Genomic DNA, 20,239 nt, shown 5'->3' with positions numbered 1-20,239 from the left:
GGCACAAACTAAAAAAACAAAATTGCCAAAAGATTAAGGACGCATGCTTCCCCACCTCCCTCTCTGAGCCTTGACCTTAATGTTGAAGCCTCCATTCCTAAAGAGAGGAGAGCGGGCTGTGGGACGCTTGGCTCTCAGAGATACCTATAACTCGGATGTCCTGCCTAGGGGCTAAGGGGCCCTGGGACGCCTGTGCCAGAAATACACAGCAGCAACAACTGTCTTCCTCCATGTTTAATTCAGTATTGCAGGAGCACCAATAAATAGTTCCTTCCCGCCCCTGCAATCTTCCTCCTGCCCGGGGCAGGGCCCCAAGGGCTGGCTTCCCGTCGCAGGAAGGCACCTGCAGCCCAAAACACCACGGCTCAGGCCCGCCAAGCCGCGGCACCTGCAGGATTCCCGAAGTTCTAAAAGGGCGGACCCAGCCCTTCCCGCAGCGGGCGGGGCCTCGGGTGGCGCGGCGGGGGCGGAGCCTTGCCGGGACACCCCCCCCCAAGAGGGCGGGGCCCCTCAGGGGGCGTGATTCTCATCAGCAGCTGTCACAATGACGTCCATCCAAATACGCATGGCCTCCGGGCTGGGCGCCACCATGTAGAATAGGCGTTCGTAGGTTTTCACGCAGAACGTCAGGCGAGGGTTGGGGCTCTGGGTTAAGCAGCAGAATGAAGGTGGTTAAGAGAACATACGAGTTCGAATCCCAGCCTTGCTACTTATGTGCTGTATGGCATTGGACAAGTTACTTAGACTCTCTGAATCAGTTTCCCCATCTGCCTTCCTAAATAATGCTACCTCATTGGGTTATGAAGATTAAATGAATTAACATTTGGGGGCTTACGATTTGGGGAGCAGGAGGAATCTAGAAGGAAGACCCATGTCCCCTTTCTAGCCTACCTTCTATATTAGAAATATAAGCATTCACATCCCCCCAAATCTAGGTCCCCCTGGTTTGTAACTGGAGAAAGCAAATATTTACATTCCATTTATTAAGTAGCTACTTGCCAACCCTGAACTGAGTAAATCCCTTAGACCCATTCATTACTTTCTGTTAACCTTCTCAAGTCTGAGAAAATGGGTTACACTGTGCCCATTTTGCAGGTGAGAAAGTGAAGGCTGGCTAAAGGAAGTCACTTTACTGATGTCCCACAGCTGGGATTCCAACCTAAGCTCTAAAAGGCCATAGTCGGTTGCTCCCCAGAGCTTTCTAAATACCGTACCAGTTGCCAACATTTAGATTTCTGGCACTGCACTTGTACAAATTTCAAATTTCTGAGTTCCTTAGGGCAAAAGAATATGAAGTAACACCGTGTGGCCCATTCCCATTTGGCAACTATGGGCAGAGGCTGAGAAACGATCACCTCTTCTAGATGCTCCTCCATCCTTACCCAGGCTGCCTCCATCCTTACCCTGACGTCTTCATCCATTTATTCCCAGCTTGGCTTCAGAGCTTGCCAAATTTTTGCTCTCGATCTTTTGCTCCAAGAAAAGTTAACAGTGGCTGCGAGCCAGGGACTGAGCTCTTAATTTGTGGTCGCTGCAGTGAAATGACCCGGTGGGCTCCTTCTGGGCTGGATGGAGGACCCTGATGGTGCGGTCTACCCAGGGGCAAGCTAGGGTCTGACTGCAGGGGGCTCTGACCAGAAAGGCAGGGGGGGCACCAAGCGGGGGCTTCACCTTGAAGGCACAGCGTAAGTGGTCGTAATAGACTTCCTCGATGGCCTGGAAGTAGATGACGCCTTTGAGCTTGGTCTCTTCCTTGTCTAATGGAGGGAGATGAGGGGGAGACAGCTAGTGAGAGGTGTGCATCTCTGTATCTGGGCAGGGGTCGCTAGACCCAAGTCCTGAGACTGGTGTTGGGGTGAGGGAATGGTGGCAGGGTCTGGAGGTCCCTAAGATACCCTGGTTGGGAGGTGAGTGAATGTTGAGGTTGGAAGGGAGACTGGACAAGACTGGGGAATGGGGTCTGGGGAGCTGGAATCCTAGGTCCCTGAGTGCCTTGGTCCTGGAGAAGAAAAGAGACTCAGGAGAGGTTCTGAATCACTGACTGCCCGGGAGAAGAAGGGTGAGGGGCCTGGACTCCTGGCTGTTGAGGGTGCAGGGAGGGCGAGGACAATGCCGGTTCATATTCCTTCCAGGTATCTTAGGAAAAAACGGGGTTTGGGGAGCCAGAATTGTACGAAAGTGTTACCCATGTCACCGAGGAGGGCTGGGGATTTGGATTCTGGGTCGCTAACAGGGCTGGGGATCCAGACTCGTGGGCCTGAGCGAGAAGGGGGCAGGGGGCCGGGTCTCTTAGGTGTCTGGTGGGGAAGGCCTCCGGAGGGGCCACTTCCAGGGTCCTGGGGGCCCAAGGTCCCAGGTGGCCAGGCCGGGCTTACCGGCATAGTAGGCCAGACGGCGGGCCTGGCGGTCGAAGCAGAACCACCGCTTCTTCCAGGTCTTTATGCGGCCACCCATCTTCACCAAGGTTCCGCGGCAGCAGCCTCCTGACACCCTTAGGTGCGGGCAGCTTTCGGGACTGTGGCCCCAGCGTTCCAGGTGCTGCCGGAGATCCAAGACCCGAGGGCTTGGGGGGCGGGGTGGGGGCGTGGGCGGGGCCTGGGGAGAGAAGAGAAGGGGGCAGCTGACATCAAAGCGTCAGGGAGGGGGTGGTCCAGCAGCCCGGGGGGTGGGGGGGTCCTGCTCTCCTGCTTCCCTGGAGGGCCGGCCGCAGCCTTTAACCAGCCATATAAACAATGCCAATCGTAAGAATGATTCTGGCAGTTCCACTCAGTGACTAGGACACCGTGCCCCCGTCTTACTAGCAGCAACAATTTGACTCCCCATGATTGCCCCTGGGACAGGGCTACTGGGAGCCCCATTTTACAGATGAGCAAACTGAGGTACAAGAAGGTAAAATGAGGGGTGCCTGGGTGGCTCAGTTGTTAAGCTTCTGCCTTTGGCTCAGGTCATGATCCCAGGGTCCTGGGATCGAGCCCCACATTGAGCTCCCTGCTCGGCAGGGAGCCTGCTTCTCCCTCTCCCTCTGCCTGCCTGTCTGCCTACTTGTGATCTCTCTCTCTCTCTGTCAAATAAATAAGTAAAATCTAAAAAAAAAAAAAAAAAAGGGAAGAAGGTAAAATGATCCACCCAAGGTCACCCAGAGCTTCTAGGGGGTAGAGCTGAAACCCAAACCCAGGTCTTCCTGCCCCCAGAGCTCACCCTGAAGCACAAGAGGTATGGCAGAAAAGTGAGGGAGCCCAGTGGGACCCTCATATACTGTGAAACAGGGACCAAGTAAGTGATCCCTACATGAGAGTGGTTTCCATTACTGTTGTTGTTATTCTTGTTGTGATGAAATCAGTGATTATTTCCTGTGCTAAGCACTTTATAGGTATAATCCCTCTGCCCTCTCAAACTCTCTTGGGAGGTAAGTTAAAAAAAAAAGTGTGGGTGAGGGGAGGTATGTACATCATTACTCCCATTTTACAGATGTGGAAAGCAAGACTCAGAGAGGTTAAGTCACTAGGCCCAAGTTACATAGCGAGAGCTGACCGAGCCAGGACTCGCCAGCAGAGTGTCATCTCAGGCCAGAAAGGGGAGAACCAAGGCAATGAAAGTGTCCAGTGTGTATGAGGCCCAGCCTGACTGCACCTGTTCTGATCCCTGCAAAGAACGGTAATGATCCCCATGGTCACACTGAGGCTCAGAGCAGTGTGCCTCAGACTTGAGCGGATAGGCAGACCCATGAGGGATTTTGTTAAAATGCAGCCTCGGGTTCAGTCAGGGGTTGGGGGAGGTTCTGCAGGTCCAACAAGCTCCCGGGCCACCAAAGCTGCTGGTCCAGGGACCACACCTCGGGTATCAAGGGCTGAGAAAACAGAGGCGAGGCCAGGGCAAGGAAGGACGAGAAACAGACGAGACTCACTGGATGGAGATGGGAAGAGCCAGGCGGAGGGGAGATGCATAGGAGGGGAAGGAGCAGTTAGCAGTTAAAAGGGCACCCGCTGGGGCCTGGAATCTTCTATGGGTCCTGTGGCCAAATTAAAAGTTACACTAAGGATCACCAATGTGTATGAAAGGCCCCACTCCCTGTCGGGCACTGTGCCAAGTGATCACAGTGATCACAGAGGACACTTTCCTCTCCAGAAACAAAAAACAAACAAACAAAAAAACCCCTATCTCTTGTCCCCATTTGCCAGATGAGGCAACTGAGGCTTCTAGAGAGGAAGTGGCTCACCAAGGTCACCCAGGTAGGACATGGCAGAACGGGGGCTTCAATCCAGGAGAGCCAGTGGGCTCGGGACTCTCGACTCCACCGTCGCCCACCATGTCACCCCCACGGAACCCCTGCCCCTCTCGGAGCCTGTTTCCCCATCACTGAAATTCGGGGGCTATCACAGTACCCTCCTCACAGGACTGTTTTCAAGGACGAGCTCGAGGTCAGGTTCTCCAATCCCGCGACTGCGCTTCTAGGTGCGAATCCCAGAGAAACACTTGCGCGTGCGCACAAGAAAGCAGCTTGGGGTGAAACGGAGACGGAGGCGGGGGCGGGGGCGGGGGCGGACAGAGCAGGGGGCTGTTTAATAAATGATGCTCCAAAGCAGGAGCGCTTCATTTTTAATGAGGTAGAGCTTATGCCTGGCAGCCCGGAAGGCTCCACTGCCCTGCCTGCTTTATTTTACTCCCTGCTGCTTATCAGCACCTGACAGGCTACTTAAAATTTCACTTACTGAAGCTGCTTTTTCTGTCCATCTGCCTCTAAATGCCGGCTTCCCCCAGGGCAGGGATTGTTATTTGGGTTGTGACCCTGGGCCTGCCACACAGTAGGCACTCAATAAAGGAAATATTAAAATAATAATAATAATAAGGAAAGGACAGATGGTTGAGAAAACAAAAAGCAGACTGAGAACAATGTGCTGGCTTATGGGAAAAATGAATTCACAAAAAAGGATTTGATCAGTGTATGTGGAAAAGTATTCAAAAAGACTCGAAGGGGGTTGCCTGGGTGGCTCAGTCGGTTAAGCGTCTGCCTTCGGCTCAGGTCATGATCCCAGGGTCCTGGGATGGAGCCCCACATCGGGCTCCCTGCTCAGCGGGTAGCCTGCTTCTCCCTCTGCCACTCCCCCCTTTCGTACTCTCTCTCTCTCTAATAAAATAAATAAAATCTTTAAAAAAAAAAAGATCTGAAGCCTTTTCAACAAGAGGAAACACTTGTGCCTCCTGAGGTACAACAGGGAGACCCTCACTTCCCCAAATTCAATAGCATTTGTTATAACAAAAATGTATTCATGCTATTAGCAGGGGTAAAAATAAAATTTTAATAAGGAGCTGTCAGCTAAATCCAGAATGTGCAAAACTCTGCAGGATAAATGACTCAATATTTTTCCCCACAAATAAATGGCATTTTTTTTTTTTAAAGTAGGGAGGGAGGACGCTTCATCTCAGAGATTTAGAAGACATTTTAAATGCATTATGTGTACTTTCTTGGATCCAGATTCAAATAGCCAACCATAAAAAGACATTTCAGAGACAATTAGGGAGATGTGAATGTGGATCACATATTAGGATGTAACAGAATTATTAATCATCTCCTAAAGTATGGCAATGGCATTTTTGTTTCGTTAAACAGAAAACTTATCTATCGGAGATACACAGTGAGGTATGGAAGAAATGATACAATATCTGGATTTTGCTTTAAAATATTCCAGTGCAGCATGGGAAGTAGGTGAGGGATCAGTACAACAAAGTTGGCAACTAAGACAAGATTTGAGACTGATAATCACTGGAGAGCCCAGCTGGCTCAGTTGGTAGAGGGTACGTGCGACTCTGTGACTCTTGTTCTTGGGTTCGTGAGTTTGAGCCCCACGGTGGGTACAGAGATTACTAAAAATAAATAAAAATCTTAAAAAAAAAAAAAAAAGACGTAATCATTGAAGCTGCGTGGTGGGTACACGGGGGCTTACCCATCTATTCTACCTCTGCATACGCTTGAATATTTGTATAATGAAGATTTTTAAAAGAATCAAATTTTTAAATGTTTTAAGTGATTCTGAATCAAATTTGAATTGAAACCAGCGTATCATTGCCCTCATTTTACAGTAACTGCTGACTTTATCACCCATTTATAGAAGGGGAAACTGAGGCACAGAAAAGTAGAGCATATTACCCGAGCACCTGCCATGGGTATAGATAACCATAATGGGAACAGAAACCAGGCCTTTTTAGTCACCCCCCACGCCCCCGGCCAAGCCCCAGACACTTTTCTTTTGGAGGAGAGGAGAGGCTGAGAGAAGAAAGAGCAGAGACCGGGGCAGAAACAGACCAGGGAGGTGGGGCTGAGGGCAGGGGCGGACTGACCATGATGGCAGGTACCGCAGGGCCTGAGGAACCTTCTTTGCTTCTTCTCATCCCTTCCTGTGGGGTGAGGATGAAGGAGTCGATGAGGATGCTAAGCAATAAGAAGTGGGGAGAAGGGAAAAACGTACTGGGTTCCCGGGTCTGAGGGAGGAGGGGGGCTGGAGTAGGGGCTCCCGACCGTGAGGAGGGCCTGGGGTCTCACCCTGGCCTTGAGCAGTCGCTCCCTCTCTGCCACAGCCTGCTGCAGGAGCCGCTCCATGCGGGCAATGTCTGGATGGAGGGCCCCACAGCTGGGAGGAGGGAACAGAGACCTGGGCGGGTTACAGTGGCCCAGCCTCTTCCTACGTCCCCACCTTCTCCCTCCCCGACATCTCACCTATTCCCAGGGCCACTGTTCAGCAGCTGATAGAGCGGGTGTCTTCCAGAGTCTCCTGAGGCTGGTGGGAGGGCCGAGGCCTCGAGGGGTCCTGGGGAAGAAGGGCTGGGGCTAGGGGGCAGGATTCTCCCTTGTCCAAGCCCCTCCGCCTCTACCCACAGGCACCCGGATTCCTCCATCCCTGCTACAGGAAGGGCGGTGATGGGGAAGGAGGTCCGCAGGACTGGGAGGGACCCTCACCAGTGTAGTGGAGGGACAGAGGTCGGGGGGAGCCCCTCTGGCTTGCTCTCTCTCCCCTCTTCCGGGGCAGGCTTCCAGTCCTCTGGAGGCCGATGGAGCCCTGAAAACACACAAGGCCCATGCATATGGGAGAAGGGGCTCAATCTCGACTGCCAGTCGGAGGGCTGCCAAGGAAAACCCAGCGGTTCCTTGGCTCAGATCAGAAAGCTACTGTAAACACGATGCTGGGTGAAAGCAGCTAGGCACACAGGCCCGCGCAGGGCAATGTGCAGAATGGGCAGCCCCAGAGACAGGAAGGAGATGAGTGGTTGCCAGGGCTCGGGGGGAGGAGGGGGGTTGAGCGGGGACAGCTGGAGGATGCAGGGTTCTTCTGGGCGTGATGAATATGCTCTAAAATGGAGTGTGAGGACAGCTGCACCACTCCGTGAATATACAAAAACCCACTGAATTGTACACTTCAAACGAGTGAAGTGTAGTGTAGGTCAATTATATCTCGATAAAACTTAAAAAAAAAAAAAAAGCCTACCACGTTGGCTCTCCCCACAATGCTGGGGGAGGGGGAGGTTTCCACTGGAATAACTTTCACAGTGGCCACTTTGGCTTTCTGTATTTTTAAAATGGCAAATGCCGAAACATTTGAGCCCCAACTCCACTTCTAGGACTATATCCTATGGACGACACTCATCCATGTACAAAATGACTTGAGTTTGAGGTGATGCCCTGCAAAGGCCAGAGAACGACCTAAGCGCCCATCAGAGGGAGGCGGAGTATATAAACCGGTCATCGTCCACAGCCCAGAAGGCTCTCCGGCGAGTAAGAGAAGGATGCTCTCTCTATCCAGACAGAGAATAATCTCCAAGATAAAATCAAGTGCACAGCAGCATGAAGAATATTCTAGCTCTGCATAAAAAGATGACAAAAGTGTATTCACGACAGACTGTATAAGCACTGGATAGCTCCGAGAAGACTCGAGAAACCGGTAACCCGGGGCTGCCCCCAGAAGGTGAACACAGTGGATGGAGACAACGAGGGAAGTGTCATCTCTCTGAATATCCTGCCATACCCTCCAACTTGGAATGAGGGGAATGTTGGCTTTTTAAAAAAATAAACCTGACAACCAAATGCATCCTGTTCTCCTGGGCCAGAAAAAAAAAACAGGGGCTTTGTTTTAGTTTGTTTTTGCTAGAAAAAACAATAGGGGCCCAGGGGCGCCTGGGTGGCTCAGTTGGTTGAGCGACCGCCTTCGGCTCAGGTCATGAACTGGGAGTCCCAGGACCGAGTCCCGCATCGGGCTCCCTGCTCAGCGGGGAGTCTGCTTCTCCCTCTGACCCTCCCCCCTCTCATGCTCTCTCTCAAATAAATAAATAAAATCTTTGTAAAAAAATAATAGGACGCCTGGGTGGCTCAGTCGGTTGAGCGACCGCCTTCGGCTCAGGTCATGATCCCGGAGTCCCGGGACGGAGTCCAGCATCGGGCTCCCTGCTCCGCAGGGAGTCTGCTTCTTCCTCTGACCCTCCCCCCTCTCGTGCTCTCTCTGTCTCTCTCAAATAAATAAATAAAAAGTCTTAAAAAAAAAACAATAGGGGCACAGCTGACAAAATATGAATAAGATCTGGTTATTTCAATAATATTATCTCAACGTTAGTTTCCTGAATTTGATCACTGCAGTGTGGTTATGTAAGAGAGCGGCCTTGACCTTGGGTAATAAATGGAGACGTATTTAGGGGTAAGGGGAAATCACGCTTTGAGAGAATAATAAAATGTCTGTGTGTGTGTGTGTCTGTGTGCGTGTGTGTGTGTGTGTGTATGTTTATGTACAGAGAGAGTGTAATAAAGCAAATGTCCAGTGTGGTAAAATGTTAATTACAGAATCTGAAATCCACATATACAAGTATTCTTTCTACTATTTCTGCAATTTTTCTGTAAGTCTTACATTATTTTAAAATAAAAAGTTACCAAAGATGAAAATTTGAGAGTAAGTTATAATTTATAATAATACTCTTATTTGAGAGTAATATAGAAAGAAATAAAACTGACTTTTAAAAAGAAAAAAAACCCAACTCTGCATGGATAACAAAGAATAGAAATGGGGCATGTAGACAGCTCAGTGGGAAGAACGTGCGACTCTTGATCTTACGGTTGTGAGTTCAAGTCCCATGTTGGGTGTAGAGATTACTTAAAAGATAATAAAAAAAGAATAAATAATAAAAATAATACCTTGCATAATTTGAGCACCAATAAGGATACTCACTGCTATAGATCACAACTCATCAAATATATTTAATCTGTGAGTTGACAACAGTAAAGGAAAAATCGAATTGGTTACCTTGGAAAGGATGCAACCGAAGCAACTCTTTTATTTTGAAGACAGGTGAATAAAGTGAAACCAGCAAGCATGTGTCCTGCATTTTGTACAAAAAACATACCCCTGGTTACCCAGGAAGGCAAGTCTCTCTCTATGGGAATGTTTCAATGAATAGATGAGGAGGAATAACAGATTTTATTTATTTATTTGAGAGAGAGAGAGAGAGCACAAGTGGGGTAGAGAAGTAGAGGGGCAGAGGGAGAAGCAGGCCTCCCGCTGAGCAGGGAGCCCGATGCAGGGCTCGATCCCAGGACCCTGGGATCATGATCTGAGCAGAAAGGCAGACGCTTAACTGACTGAGCCACCCAGGCGCCCCAAGGAGGAATAACAGATTGGAATTTTACCACTCGAGAACCTCTCCTTAGACCAACAGATGAAGGAACCCATGCCAGAGAAAGAGAAACAGGCACACCGCCCCCATCGAGGTTTGCAAAATGCTGACCCTGCCTCTGCTCGGGCCCCCGCAGCAAACTTCCTGGGAAATACGAAGAGGCAGAGAGGTGACAATGACCCCCATGACGCAATTAGCGAACCCTGCCTGGGAAACTCTACAGGACAGCCATCTGGTTTCTTCACCAAGTAAGTTGCAAGGGGGACAAAAAAAGAAAACAGAGGGGAAGTCTATAAAGACTTAAAATATACTGCCACCAAAAAAAAAAAAAAGAGTAAACTATCGTGTTTAGGGACAGACGCTGAATGGATTGAACTTTGAAGAAATGTAAGGAAGAGATTGCTAGGAACGTCAGGCCAGTGGTCCTCCCCTGGGAGGCGGGTGGGGTCATCGTTCAGGGGCATGTGGTGTGTTTCTGGAGTGGCTGTCAGTACTGCCTCCTGACATAGCTGGCAGCTCCAGAATGTTCCCATGTAATAATTAAGCTGGGCGTGTGTTCCACGTGACTTTCTATAAGCGTGTTATCTTTAATAAAAAAAAAGTTGGACAAAATAGTAACAGCCAGGATTTGTCAAGTGTTCATGCCGTGCCTCACGGCATACCTGGCACCCTGCAGAGCCGCCGAAGCTTCTAGAAGCCTGGGGAGTCGGCAAAGTTTCACTTCCCTCTGCAGGGAGGACACCGAGTCCCGAGCCCCTGGGCCTCTTCACTCTTTCCTTGCTTCAACCGCTATCCCCAGCACGTCCTAGCTTGAGACCTGAGATGCCTGGGAGAGGAAACGTCTGCATGGCGCTCATGTTGTAGGAACTGAATAAGCCATCGTACAAATAACTGTATCATCAGAAACAGCTGTGAGCAAAGAGAATCAGGTGTCCTAGGAGAGGATCAGATTCCAACTGGAAGACTAGGGACAGCCTTCTGGACACTGACCCTAAGGCCCAAAGAATGAGAGTGGGCCAGGGAAGATTGAGGGGAACAGTGTTCCAGGTAGAAGGATCAGCAAATGCAAAGGCCCTGAGGCAGGAGCAAATAGGGAACGTTGGCAGGTCAGGGCTCCTGCAGCTAAAGCAGAGCGTATGTGGGGGACAGTGGTGAGAGGTGGGCAGGGGCCTGATCATGCAGGGACCCGCTCGCTGAGGTGAGGAGGCTCGGGGGACCACTGACAGCATTAGGTGGGGGAGGATTGAAGTAGGAGGGGTCAGGATCATTCTGGCTGTTGTGTGGGGAAGAGACTTCTGGGAGACAAAAAGTAAGATGGAGACATTCAGGAAAGAGGCTGGTCTAGGGTCACAAAATCAGAGATGAGGGTGGAAGTGGGTAGCAGAAGGGCACTAATAATTATAATAACCCTGATAATTGTAATGATAACCAGAGTAAGGGCAGAACATTCACTAAACACCTCCTATGTGCCAGGCACCATGCTAAGCACCATAGCCATCAACCAGTGGGCGCTGTTATTATTCCCATTTGGCAGCTAAGTAAACTGAGGCAAAGAGACGCATCTCAGTTCAGCCAGCTAGGAAGCAGCAGAACAGGTATTTGAACCCAAGCAGGGTCTGTACACTCGCTCGGGCAACACCTGATCCTGGAAAGAAGGGGTGGAGTTTGAGCCTTGATGGGACTTGGAGGGAGAGAGGGAGGGAGAGGGAGGGGGGGAGAGAGGGAGGGAGGGAGAGAGAGAGAGAGAGAGAGAGAGAGAGAGAGAGAGAGAGATAGAGAGAGAGAGAGAAGGAGCCAGGGGGAGTCATTTGTTAATTCACACACTCAGCATCCACTGGTATGTGTTCACCTGGCCACGTACATAAATCCCCCCTGCGTTCTTCCTGTGCCCTCCGAGCTGGGGCCAGCGGCACTGCCCACCCGGACTCTGAAGGATTCCTGTGACCCCCTGGCCTCCTGGAAGGCACTGGTCGTGGAAAACAGGCAGACTTGGCCCAGACCTAGCTCTGCCACTTCCTGGGACTGTGACTCGGGAGTGACTAGTCCCACCACCCTGCGTGGCTGATGCAAAGATTAAATGAGTGGCCTGGTGCAAAGCACCCAGGAGAGTGTCCGGATCGGCCCCCGAGGTGGCACCCAGGTGCCAGGTGGGTACGGGATCCCCAGCTGTGGACACAGGGTCCGCGGGAGCCAATAAGTCAGGTAACAACTCCATAGGAATGGATGCGGCTTCCCGGCAAGTATTCATAGGTCGGCAATTTACTTCTAAGGGTCATATTTATCGTAAGTCATGTTGCCTGGCAATGCAGCTGACCCTTCACCTTTATCAGGCTCCTAGGGCAACCAGCTGGAAAGTGAATTTCCCAGACGGGAAGTCTGCAAACCCTTTACACACAACAGTGGGATCTACCTTGGGGGGTTCCTCGGAGCAAAGAATGGAATATTTTCATTTTATAGATAGATTTCATGATACAGATAGGAGGTTGAACCACGTCACACTGCCAACATATGGCTGCTTCTCACGTCCAAATAATAGCAACTCCATGCTTCAAAATGATAAAATGGGAGATGCCTGGGTGGCTCAGGTCATGATCCCGGGGTCCTGGGATCGAGTCCCTCGTGGGGCTCCCTGCTCAGCGGGGAGCCTGCTTCTCCCTCTGCCTGCCGCTCCCCCTGCTTGTGCTCGCTCTCTACTCTCTCTGACAAATAAATAAATAAAATCTTAAAAAAAAAAATGATAAAATGGCTTAGAGCCGACCCTGGCCTACCTTAAGCTCTCCAAAATCATGATCGTTATTAATATTGGTTAACATTAATTAATAAATAAGAAATAATATATAGTACATATTCTAGTAATATTTTACATGGTATATAATGACATCAGACCATACGTTAGTAATAATTATTAGGTATACGAAAAAGGACACATGCACACACGGGTGTTCATAACACCATTGCTGAAACTACAAAAGCCTTGAATCCCCATTTTGGCAGAGGGAGGGCTGGGTCAGTGCCCAGTGGAGACTCCTGTGCAACCCCCACCACACCGGGAGCCTGGAGCGGTTACAGTACTGAAACCAGTGCCTAGTTCAAATCCCAGCCCCACTGTATTCTAGCTATTTAAATACCTTCACCTCTCTGCCTCTGTTTCTTTACCTATAAAATGGACGCAAGAATCTAGCTGGTAGTATCGTTGCAAAGACCAACTGAGCGAATCTGTGTGAGTCACTTAAAACAGTGCCTGGCACACTCTAAGGACTCAACAAATATCAGGTGTCATATTCTTCCTGTTTATAGTGTTACCATGAGAGTCATTAAAAATGACCAGGCAGCTCTAAATGGATCAATACAAAACAGTCTCCATGATAGAGCGTTAATTAGAAAATCAAAGCCAATGAATAGCTTATCTACACATTTCTGAAAAAAAGTTTGCATCAGAGCTACCAATTCTGGGGTGCCTGGGTGCCTCAGTCGGTTAAGCATCTGCCTTCGGCTCAGGCCATGACTCAGGGTCCTGGGATCGAGTCCCACATCGGGTTCCCTGCTCAGTGGGGAGCCTGCTTCTCCCTCTCCTCCCCACTCCTGTTCTCTCTCCCTATCTCCGTCTCTCTCTCTCTCAAATAAATAAATAAGATCTTAAAAAAAAAACAAAAAAACAAAACAGCTACCAATTTCTAAGTGTTTACCAAGCATCCACACAAACTGAAACAAAACTTCACCTAATATTCACCCCCTGCCTCCTGCACAGGCTCTGACACTCTCTTACTTCTGTTTCAGTTTAAAGAGTTAGTAACAATGATTGTTGTAACCCGTTAATAAGTGGGGACCCCCCCCCGCCCCAGTCTCAAGGAGATCTGGAAGGAGGGGTACCAAAGAAACAAGTAGCCATGCTGGGGATGGGGGTTGTGGGCCCGTGGGGTGGAGAGAGGGGGCCTTCGTATCCTAAACACGCCCTGTTTGGCTGCTTTTCAAATTTACTGCTGGGTGCACCCAGTCCCATTCTGCCAGGGGAGTGGTGGGGTGTTAGGCAGAAGAAAGAAAATCAGTAAGTAAAGCTTGAGCCTAATAAAAATCAAAATAGCCCTCGTTCATCCTTCCCTCTCCCCCAGGCCCCCAGGGCGGAGAAAGCCACAGGGCAAGTTCTGGAGATGTGAGTGACATCGAGACAGTGGTGCGGGGGAGCCAAGGTACCTGCAGGGAGCTGTGGACCGAGAAGAGGCAGGAGGAAGTGGTAGAGGCAGTGTGGGTGGCGGGGTCCTGGAGCACCAGCAGCTGGCGGTCTGTCTTCTGGGTGAACAGGAGCTTCAGGAGAGGGGTTGAAGGTTAACAGGAGCTGGAAGGATCACAGAGGGCCCACCTGTTCCCGGGAGCTCTGGTCCTCGTCTCCAGTGTCGGCCCATTTCTCAGATGGAAAAACAAAGGCTCCAGGTCACAAGGGAGCTGGACTGTGGTCTTAGGGGAGCAAGGACTGTGGGCGAGACCACAGGTTCACTGAGGGGGAGGGGCTGGGGGCCCAAACTCCTGGGTCCCAAAGGTAAAAGGGTTTAGGGGCTGAGAACTGTGGATCCCAAGGGAAAAGGGGTCTGTGGGCCTGGACTCCAGAGGGAGGAGGAAGAGGCTGGGGGATGGACTTCTGGGTCGGAGGGCGGAGGGGCTGACAGGTGCATGAAGTCCCCATACCTTAGTGAGGGCCTGGTTGGACTCAGAGAAGTCTCCACCCGGGGTTCCCTGGAGGCAATTAAGCTTGAGCAGGCGGCTCCGCTCCTAAGGCAGAGCAAGTTATCACCAGCTAGCACATCACAGACTCAGAATGGGCCGTCCCGGCAGCCTTCCCTGGTGCCGGCAGGCATCTTGGGGTGCAGAGTGGCGATGGATTGCCCCAGAGATATGTGAGGACAGTCGGACAGGTCTCCCAGGAGAACTCACCTGTGTCAGGGCCTGAAGAGCCTCGTCCTTCTTCCGGCTCAACCCCCTGCTCTCAGCTGCCATCTGCCCCCCGAGCGACTTCAGCTGCTCCTCTAAGACCTGGATCCGGCGCTGCAGGGCACGGCCCAGAGCCCTGGTTACTCAGCTGTCCCAGGGCTCCCAGCTGGCTCCCATAGAGCCAAGTCCTCCTCGAGAGCCTGGGGTTTGCTGCACCCCGTAACAGAGATCCCCAGGACCTGGGTGCCCATGAGTGGGTGGGGAGTTAAGTTCCCTGGCGCCCTCTTCCCTTTTGGGGATCGGGAAGACACCTGGGGTGGCTTGCGGGGGGTGGTGGAGGAGCTGATGGACAGACCCAGAGAGAGTTGCGGAGAACAGAAAGGGAAAGGGACAGAGAGACCAACTAGAACAGATGAAAAAAAAAAAGGACCAAGACAGTCCCCAAGAGGAAGATGTGAGCAAGGAGACAAAGTGCAGACAGAAGGGAAAAGAGAGAGTGACAGGGAGAAGATCCAGAAATGGAGGTGGAGAAAGGAGCCCGGCATCCGAACCGAGTAGGTGCAGATCCCAGCTCCGCCCTGGACAAACTGAGCAACCTTGGAAAAGGTTACTTGAGCACCTTGACCTTCAGTTTCTTCATTATAAAGTGGGGGGGCGGGGGGGGGAAGTCAGATTGGCCTGCCCAGATTCTTGTAAAGATTTGATGAGTAAGGACTCATGAAACATTTAGGATCATGACTGGCACATAGTAAATGCTCAATAAACATCAATCATTGTTGTTACTCTTCTGAAGAGGGTGAGGCAGGTGGGAAAGGATGAGAGAAAGGGCCAGAGGGGGTAATGGAGGAGTCAGAGGGCAGCGGCAAGGGAGGGAGGGAGGGAGAGAGGGAGGGCGAGCCCCGCCCGACTCACCCTGTGCTGCGCCACACTGGCCTGGAGTTCCTGGACCTTGGGGTCCAGCGCCCGGGCCCCAGGGCTGTCCTGGTCCTCCTCCTCCTGCCGGCTCTCCTGCTCCAGCTGCTGGAACTCGAGGTCCTCGTAGGCACGCTGGGCCATATCCAGCTGTTCCCTCATCTGGGGGTGGGAATGCAAACACTGGAGGCCTGGATCCTGGAGCGGGGCGTGGGGTAAGTGGGCTGGGGCCAGGAGTCCTGGGCAAGGAAGAAGAGGGGCTTGAAGACCTAGACTCCCAAGTCCTGGGAGTTATAAGGCTGGGGCCTGAACTCCTAGGTGAGGGAACAGGGGCCTGAGGGTCTGGACATCTGGGGCCTGAGGAAAGAGCAGCCTGGATACCAGGTCCCGGAGAGGATCTGGAGGACCCTCACCTCCTGTACTCCCTGCAGGAGCCGCTCGCGCTGGTCCTCCGGCTGGGAGTCGAGCTGTCTCTGGGCCTCCTGGAGTCTTTGGCGAAGACCCTCCACTCGATCCCGCTCCTGGCTCAGCCGCCTCTGTTCCTAAAAGAGCAGCCAGGCCCTCAGCCTTCTCAGTCCAGTCCAGTCTGGACACAGGAAGAGACACAGAGTCCAGCGGAGGCCAGGCTAGCTGGGTCTCAGAACCCTGCCTGGGTGCCGGCTCCAAGACTGCAGGGACCCTGTCTGTCTGGTTCACTTTCTTTCTTTCTTTCTTTCTTTTTTTTTAAGATTTATTTATTAGAGAGAGAGCGAGAGCCTGAGCATGAGCAGGGGAAGCAGCAAAGGGAGAGGAGGAAGGAGGCTCCCTGCTGAGCAGGGAGCCCGATGTGGGGCTCGATCCCAGGGCCCTGGGATCATGACCTGAGCCCAAGGCAGACATTTAACTGACTGAGCCACCCAGGCGCCCCTGCTAGTTCACTCTTGTACAGGCTGGGACGATCAGGGCAGTGAAACAGAGACTACAGGAACCGAGACTGGAGAGCATCTTCCTGGACGGGAGGATTTTAAGATAAGCCTCAAAAATCAGGGAACATTTAGACCCGCAAGCTAGAGGGAGCTGGAAGGGCACTTTGGGCTGAGGGAACAGTGCAGCCCAAACGCACAGTTGAAAAGCACAGGAAGTTTCGGGGGTAAACTCTGGTCAGAGGGTAGAGATGAGGAGCACAGAGGGAGGTGACAGAGAAAGGCAGGCTTGGCGCAGCTCCTGTCTGGTTGGGCCAGCCTGGCTGAGGAGCCCTTATCCTGGGGCACTGGAAGGACGAGAGGCAGAGGTTCAGGGAGCAGAAAAGACGGGACATGTTGACTGACCACAGGTTTGGGGGTGAGAGAGAGGGAGGTGTGTAGAGTTCGGCCCCTGCTTTTATTTTTATTATTATTATTTTTAAATATTTTATTTATTTGACAGAGATAGAGACAGCAAGAGAGGGAACAGAAGGAGTGGAGTGGGAGAGGGAGAAGCGGACTCCCCGCTGAGCAGGGAGCCGGATGTGGGGCTCGACCCCAGGACCATCAGGACCCAAGCTGAAGGCAGACACTTAACGACTGAGCCGCCCAGGCACCCCAAGACCCCGTTTTAAAAAACACCATCCCTGTTTCCTTATCAGACCTGAAGAGTGAACAGGTTGTTAAAGAGTTTACAGACAATATCATGTCTGGCACTGGCTTTTAAGACGGGGGGAGAGGGAAGCAAACTGGGGGATATGAAACAAGAACGGAAGACTGATTACTGCTGAAGCTGGTGAGCACACCACGGAGCCACCCGACTGACTATTCTGTTCGTCTGTTTTTCACAAGATGACAGTTAAAGAGCCAAGAGAGAGGACCAAGGGAAGAGGTCCCAGAACCATGGTGGGGGAGGGAGAAGGAAAACAAGAAGCATCTGCCCACCCCTCACTCCCGCAGCCCAAGGATCCCCATTTGGGGACAACCCTGGGGCTCAGGTCCCAGGAGCACCACCAGGAATTCGGTCCGATGACAAGGAAACTGACGGTGAAGATTGCCCAGGAGAAACTGACCTGTCCCAGCAGCTCCCGGAGCTGCTCCTCCTCGCGCCGGGCAGCCACCCGCTCCCCAGCCAGCTCGCCCCGCAGAAGGGCCACTTCCACCTCCATCTGTGGGGAGAAGGTACGGGCTGGGGCCCGGAGGTCCGGGTCCGAGGAAGGAGGAGGCTGGGCACTCGGACGCCTGGGTCCAAGTGGGGTGCCTGGGAGTCTGGGGTCCTGGATTCGGAGGGAGGGAGGATAGGGCTGGAGGCCTAAGGGTGGGATCCCGCTGGAGGCAAGGCCCGGGAGCCTGGCCTGGAGGGCTCCCCTTGAGCTGGGGTCCAGACTGCCCACGAGGGCCGCAGCCTCACCTCGATCCTCAGCTCCTTCCTCTGGCGCTGTAGCTCCTTCACCCGCTGCTCCATCAGGGCCACGCGGGTCAGTGCCTCCAGCTGCTGTTCTCGAAGCCGCCGCGCCGCCCCTCGCACCCCCTCCCCAGGCTGGGTGGATGCGGGGGGCGTGGCCGGGGTCTGTGCTGGGGGCGGAGCCTCCCCCTGAGGTCGGAGAGGGGCGTGTTCAAGAGGAGAGGCCTCGCCACCGCCGTCTTCAGGCAGGTCCGTTCCCCACCCCATTCTCGGGTCTGGGGGTCTGATCAGCCCCAGTCAGTCGCCATGCCCGTTTATTCAAGTGGGGGAGGGTGCAGGTGCGGGAGCCCCCCGGGCCGGGCAGGAGGCGCACGTAGCCGACTCAAGGAAGGTCCCTGTTTCGCTACCCAGGTTCTGGGTAGACCCGGATCTCTCTCCCTCTCCCCGGGTCGCTCTGAGTCTTTCCCCCGTTTCTCTGGGTTTTGTCTCTCCGACTCAGGATCTGTCTCTATCTCTGAATCGCTAGGTCTCTCTCGCTTTCAGAGTATTTCCCTTCTGCGCATCTCTGTCCTTTGTTTCTGGGTTTCTGTCCGTGTCTCTATCCCCATCTCTCCGAGGCTCTGTCTCTGGTCTTTTTGTGTCTCTGTCTCTTTGGTTCCCTTGTCTCTCGGTCTCCCTGTGTCCAGGTCTCTATCTGGTCTCTCTATACCTGTCCCTCTGTGGCTCTGTCACCCGCTAGCGTCTGTCTGTCTGGGCCCCCCGTGGCCCCTCCTTCGCCCTCCAGGTCCCTCACCGCGTCGCGGCTGCTCTCCGTGCTGCTGCCTTCTTCCACTTCTTCCTCTTCCTCAGCCTGCTGCTCAGCTCCTCGGCCGCTCGGAAGCTCCTTCACTCCCTGGGGCTCCTCCGGGGCCTCGGGAGCCTCCGGCTCGTGGGGGTCCTCGGGGTGCACCTGGGGCTGCGCAGCCCCTTGGGGCGGGACCTCCGCGTCGCCCTCCGGGACCGGAGGCGGCTGGCACCCCTCGTCCCGGCCGCTCGGCGTCCCCATGGCCGCTTGGTGCTCCAGCGGAGTGGGCGGGCCCGAGTTCCGGGGGCGTGGCCTGGCAGCGTGAGGATGCGACCCAGGAGGCTCCAGAGGACTCCGGCGCTCGGAACGCGCTCCAGGGGCGGGGCCTAAGAGATCAAAGCCTGGAACTGAGCGCTCCAGGGGGCGTGGCCTGGAGTTTCTAGGGGCGGAGTTCGATGGCTCCCAGGGCGCCACACCCCCGAAGGCCGGACCGGAATTTGAGTTGGGGGGGTCTTCGCACGCCCCCTACTGGCCTCTCCCTCCTACCCAGGTGTCGAGCCTTATACCCTCCCAGCAACCCCCCACAATCCCTTGGAGCACCCTACAGCGACCCCATCTCCTTCTCCGGGACTCCCTCCTTTCCCGAGGTTGGTAGACTTGGCTCCGACACTACTGTAGGGGGGAGCAGCGTCCATGCCGTCTCACTCAGAAAACCAGGAGTCGGGGCTCCTACTTTCCCTCCCTGAGCAAACCAAGAGTCTGCGTCCTCTGCTCGTCCCGGGGCTAGATTCCCAAACTCCAGCCTCCCTCCACTCCTGGGAGCCCAGAAGGCCGTCTTCAGCTCCTTCCTCCCCCGCAGCCCCGGCCCCCTCACCGGCTCAGGCTTCGGCGTGCTTGGTCGCTCAGCGCTCTCGGCGCTGCCTTTTCTGTCTGTGGGACAGGTAGCTAGGGAAGAGGGAGGAGAGAGAAGCTACTCTGTCCCCCTCCCCAGCAGCCCGGAAGTGGAGGGGGGGGACAACAGGTCCAACAGCTCTCCGAGGGAGGAGGGAGCGACCAGTTTGCCCCGCCCGCGGCTACGGCATCCGGCCATCCCGGCCCCACCGGCCCCACCCTCGGAAAAGCCAGCATCGCGACCCCTCACTCTGCCTCCAGTTCCCGCCCCGTTCCTGCCCCCTGGAGGGCTAGGCGTCTTCGTCACCTATGTATAAGCGTCTCCCTAATGCCCCAACCCCGGGGATCCTGAAAGGAAGGGGGGAATGGAGATAGGGGCCTCTCCCTCTAATGAGCCCTTTAGAAGGGCTCCGACCGGTTTGGGGAGCTGGGCAAGGGGAGGGGGTGCCCTGGGTTGAGTCAGAGACCCGCCCAGAGACAGTGGAAGTGTGCCCCCCCCCCACGCCCCACTCTGCTATGGGGTGGAGGGCAGAGGTTAAAGGTCTAAGCCAGACCCTTTCCTCTCGGGGCAAAAACAGGAAAATAACTGGCATGTGAGACAGGATTATTGGATGTCATGAGCTGTGCTAAACACTTGACACACGTTAATTTCATCCTTACCATAGCCTAATGAGAAAGGGATTACCATCTCCATTTTATAAGTGGGGAAACTGAGGCTGAGGGGGATAAATGTGC

At 53.4% G+C, this 20,239-nt stretch overlaps 1 protein-coding gene across 2 annotated transcripts; it reads right to left on the bottom strand.

The window, feature by feature from the left end:
* Positions 1-219: 219 nt before the first annotated feature.
* Positions 220-19,631, bottom strand: PHLDB3 (pleckstrin homology like domain family B member 3). Of its 2 annotated transcripts, none has more exons than XM_025850000.2 (16): positions 19,488-19,631; positions 18,623-18,999; positions 17,836-18,018; positions 17,498-17,593; positions 15,897-16,025; positions 15,484-15,645; positions 14,575-14,685; positions 14,329-14,412; positions 13,840-13,950; positions 6,953-7,052; positions 6,713-6,803; positions 6,539-6,647; positions 6,337-6,393; positions 2,376-2,595; positions 1,672-1,757; positions 220-645 (listed from the first exon to the last, which is right to left on the bottom strand). In XM_025850000.2, exons 2-16 carry the CDS (start codon positions 18,872-18,874, stop codon positions 511-513), a joined length of 1,926 nt encoding a protein of 641 aa, XP_025705785.1. In that variant the 5' UTR covers positions 18,875-18,999; positions 19,488-19,631; the 3' UTR covers positions 220-510. The 2 variants fall into 2 exon arrangements, with proteins under 2 accessions (XP_025705785.1, XP_025705786.1); XM_025850001.2 differs by having other exon boundaries at positions 6,539-6,626; positions 19,488-19,630.
* Between the last annotated feature and the right edge of the window lie 608 nt (positions 19,632-20,239).

Source organism: Callorhinus ursinus, unplaced genomic scaffold, assembly GCF_003265705.2.
Source record: "Callorhinus ursinus isolate GAN/ISIS: 27379988/994484 unplaced genomic scaffold, GSC_fseal_2.0 scaffold71, whole genome shotgun sequence".
Taxonomy (NCBI): Eukaryota; Metazoa; Chordata; class Mammalia; order Carnivora; family Otariidae; genus Callorhinus; species Callorhinus ursinus.
Note: the sequence above shows the minus strand (reverse complement) of the source record. Positions and strands in the feature narration are given on the sequence as shown.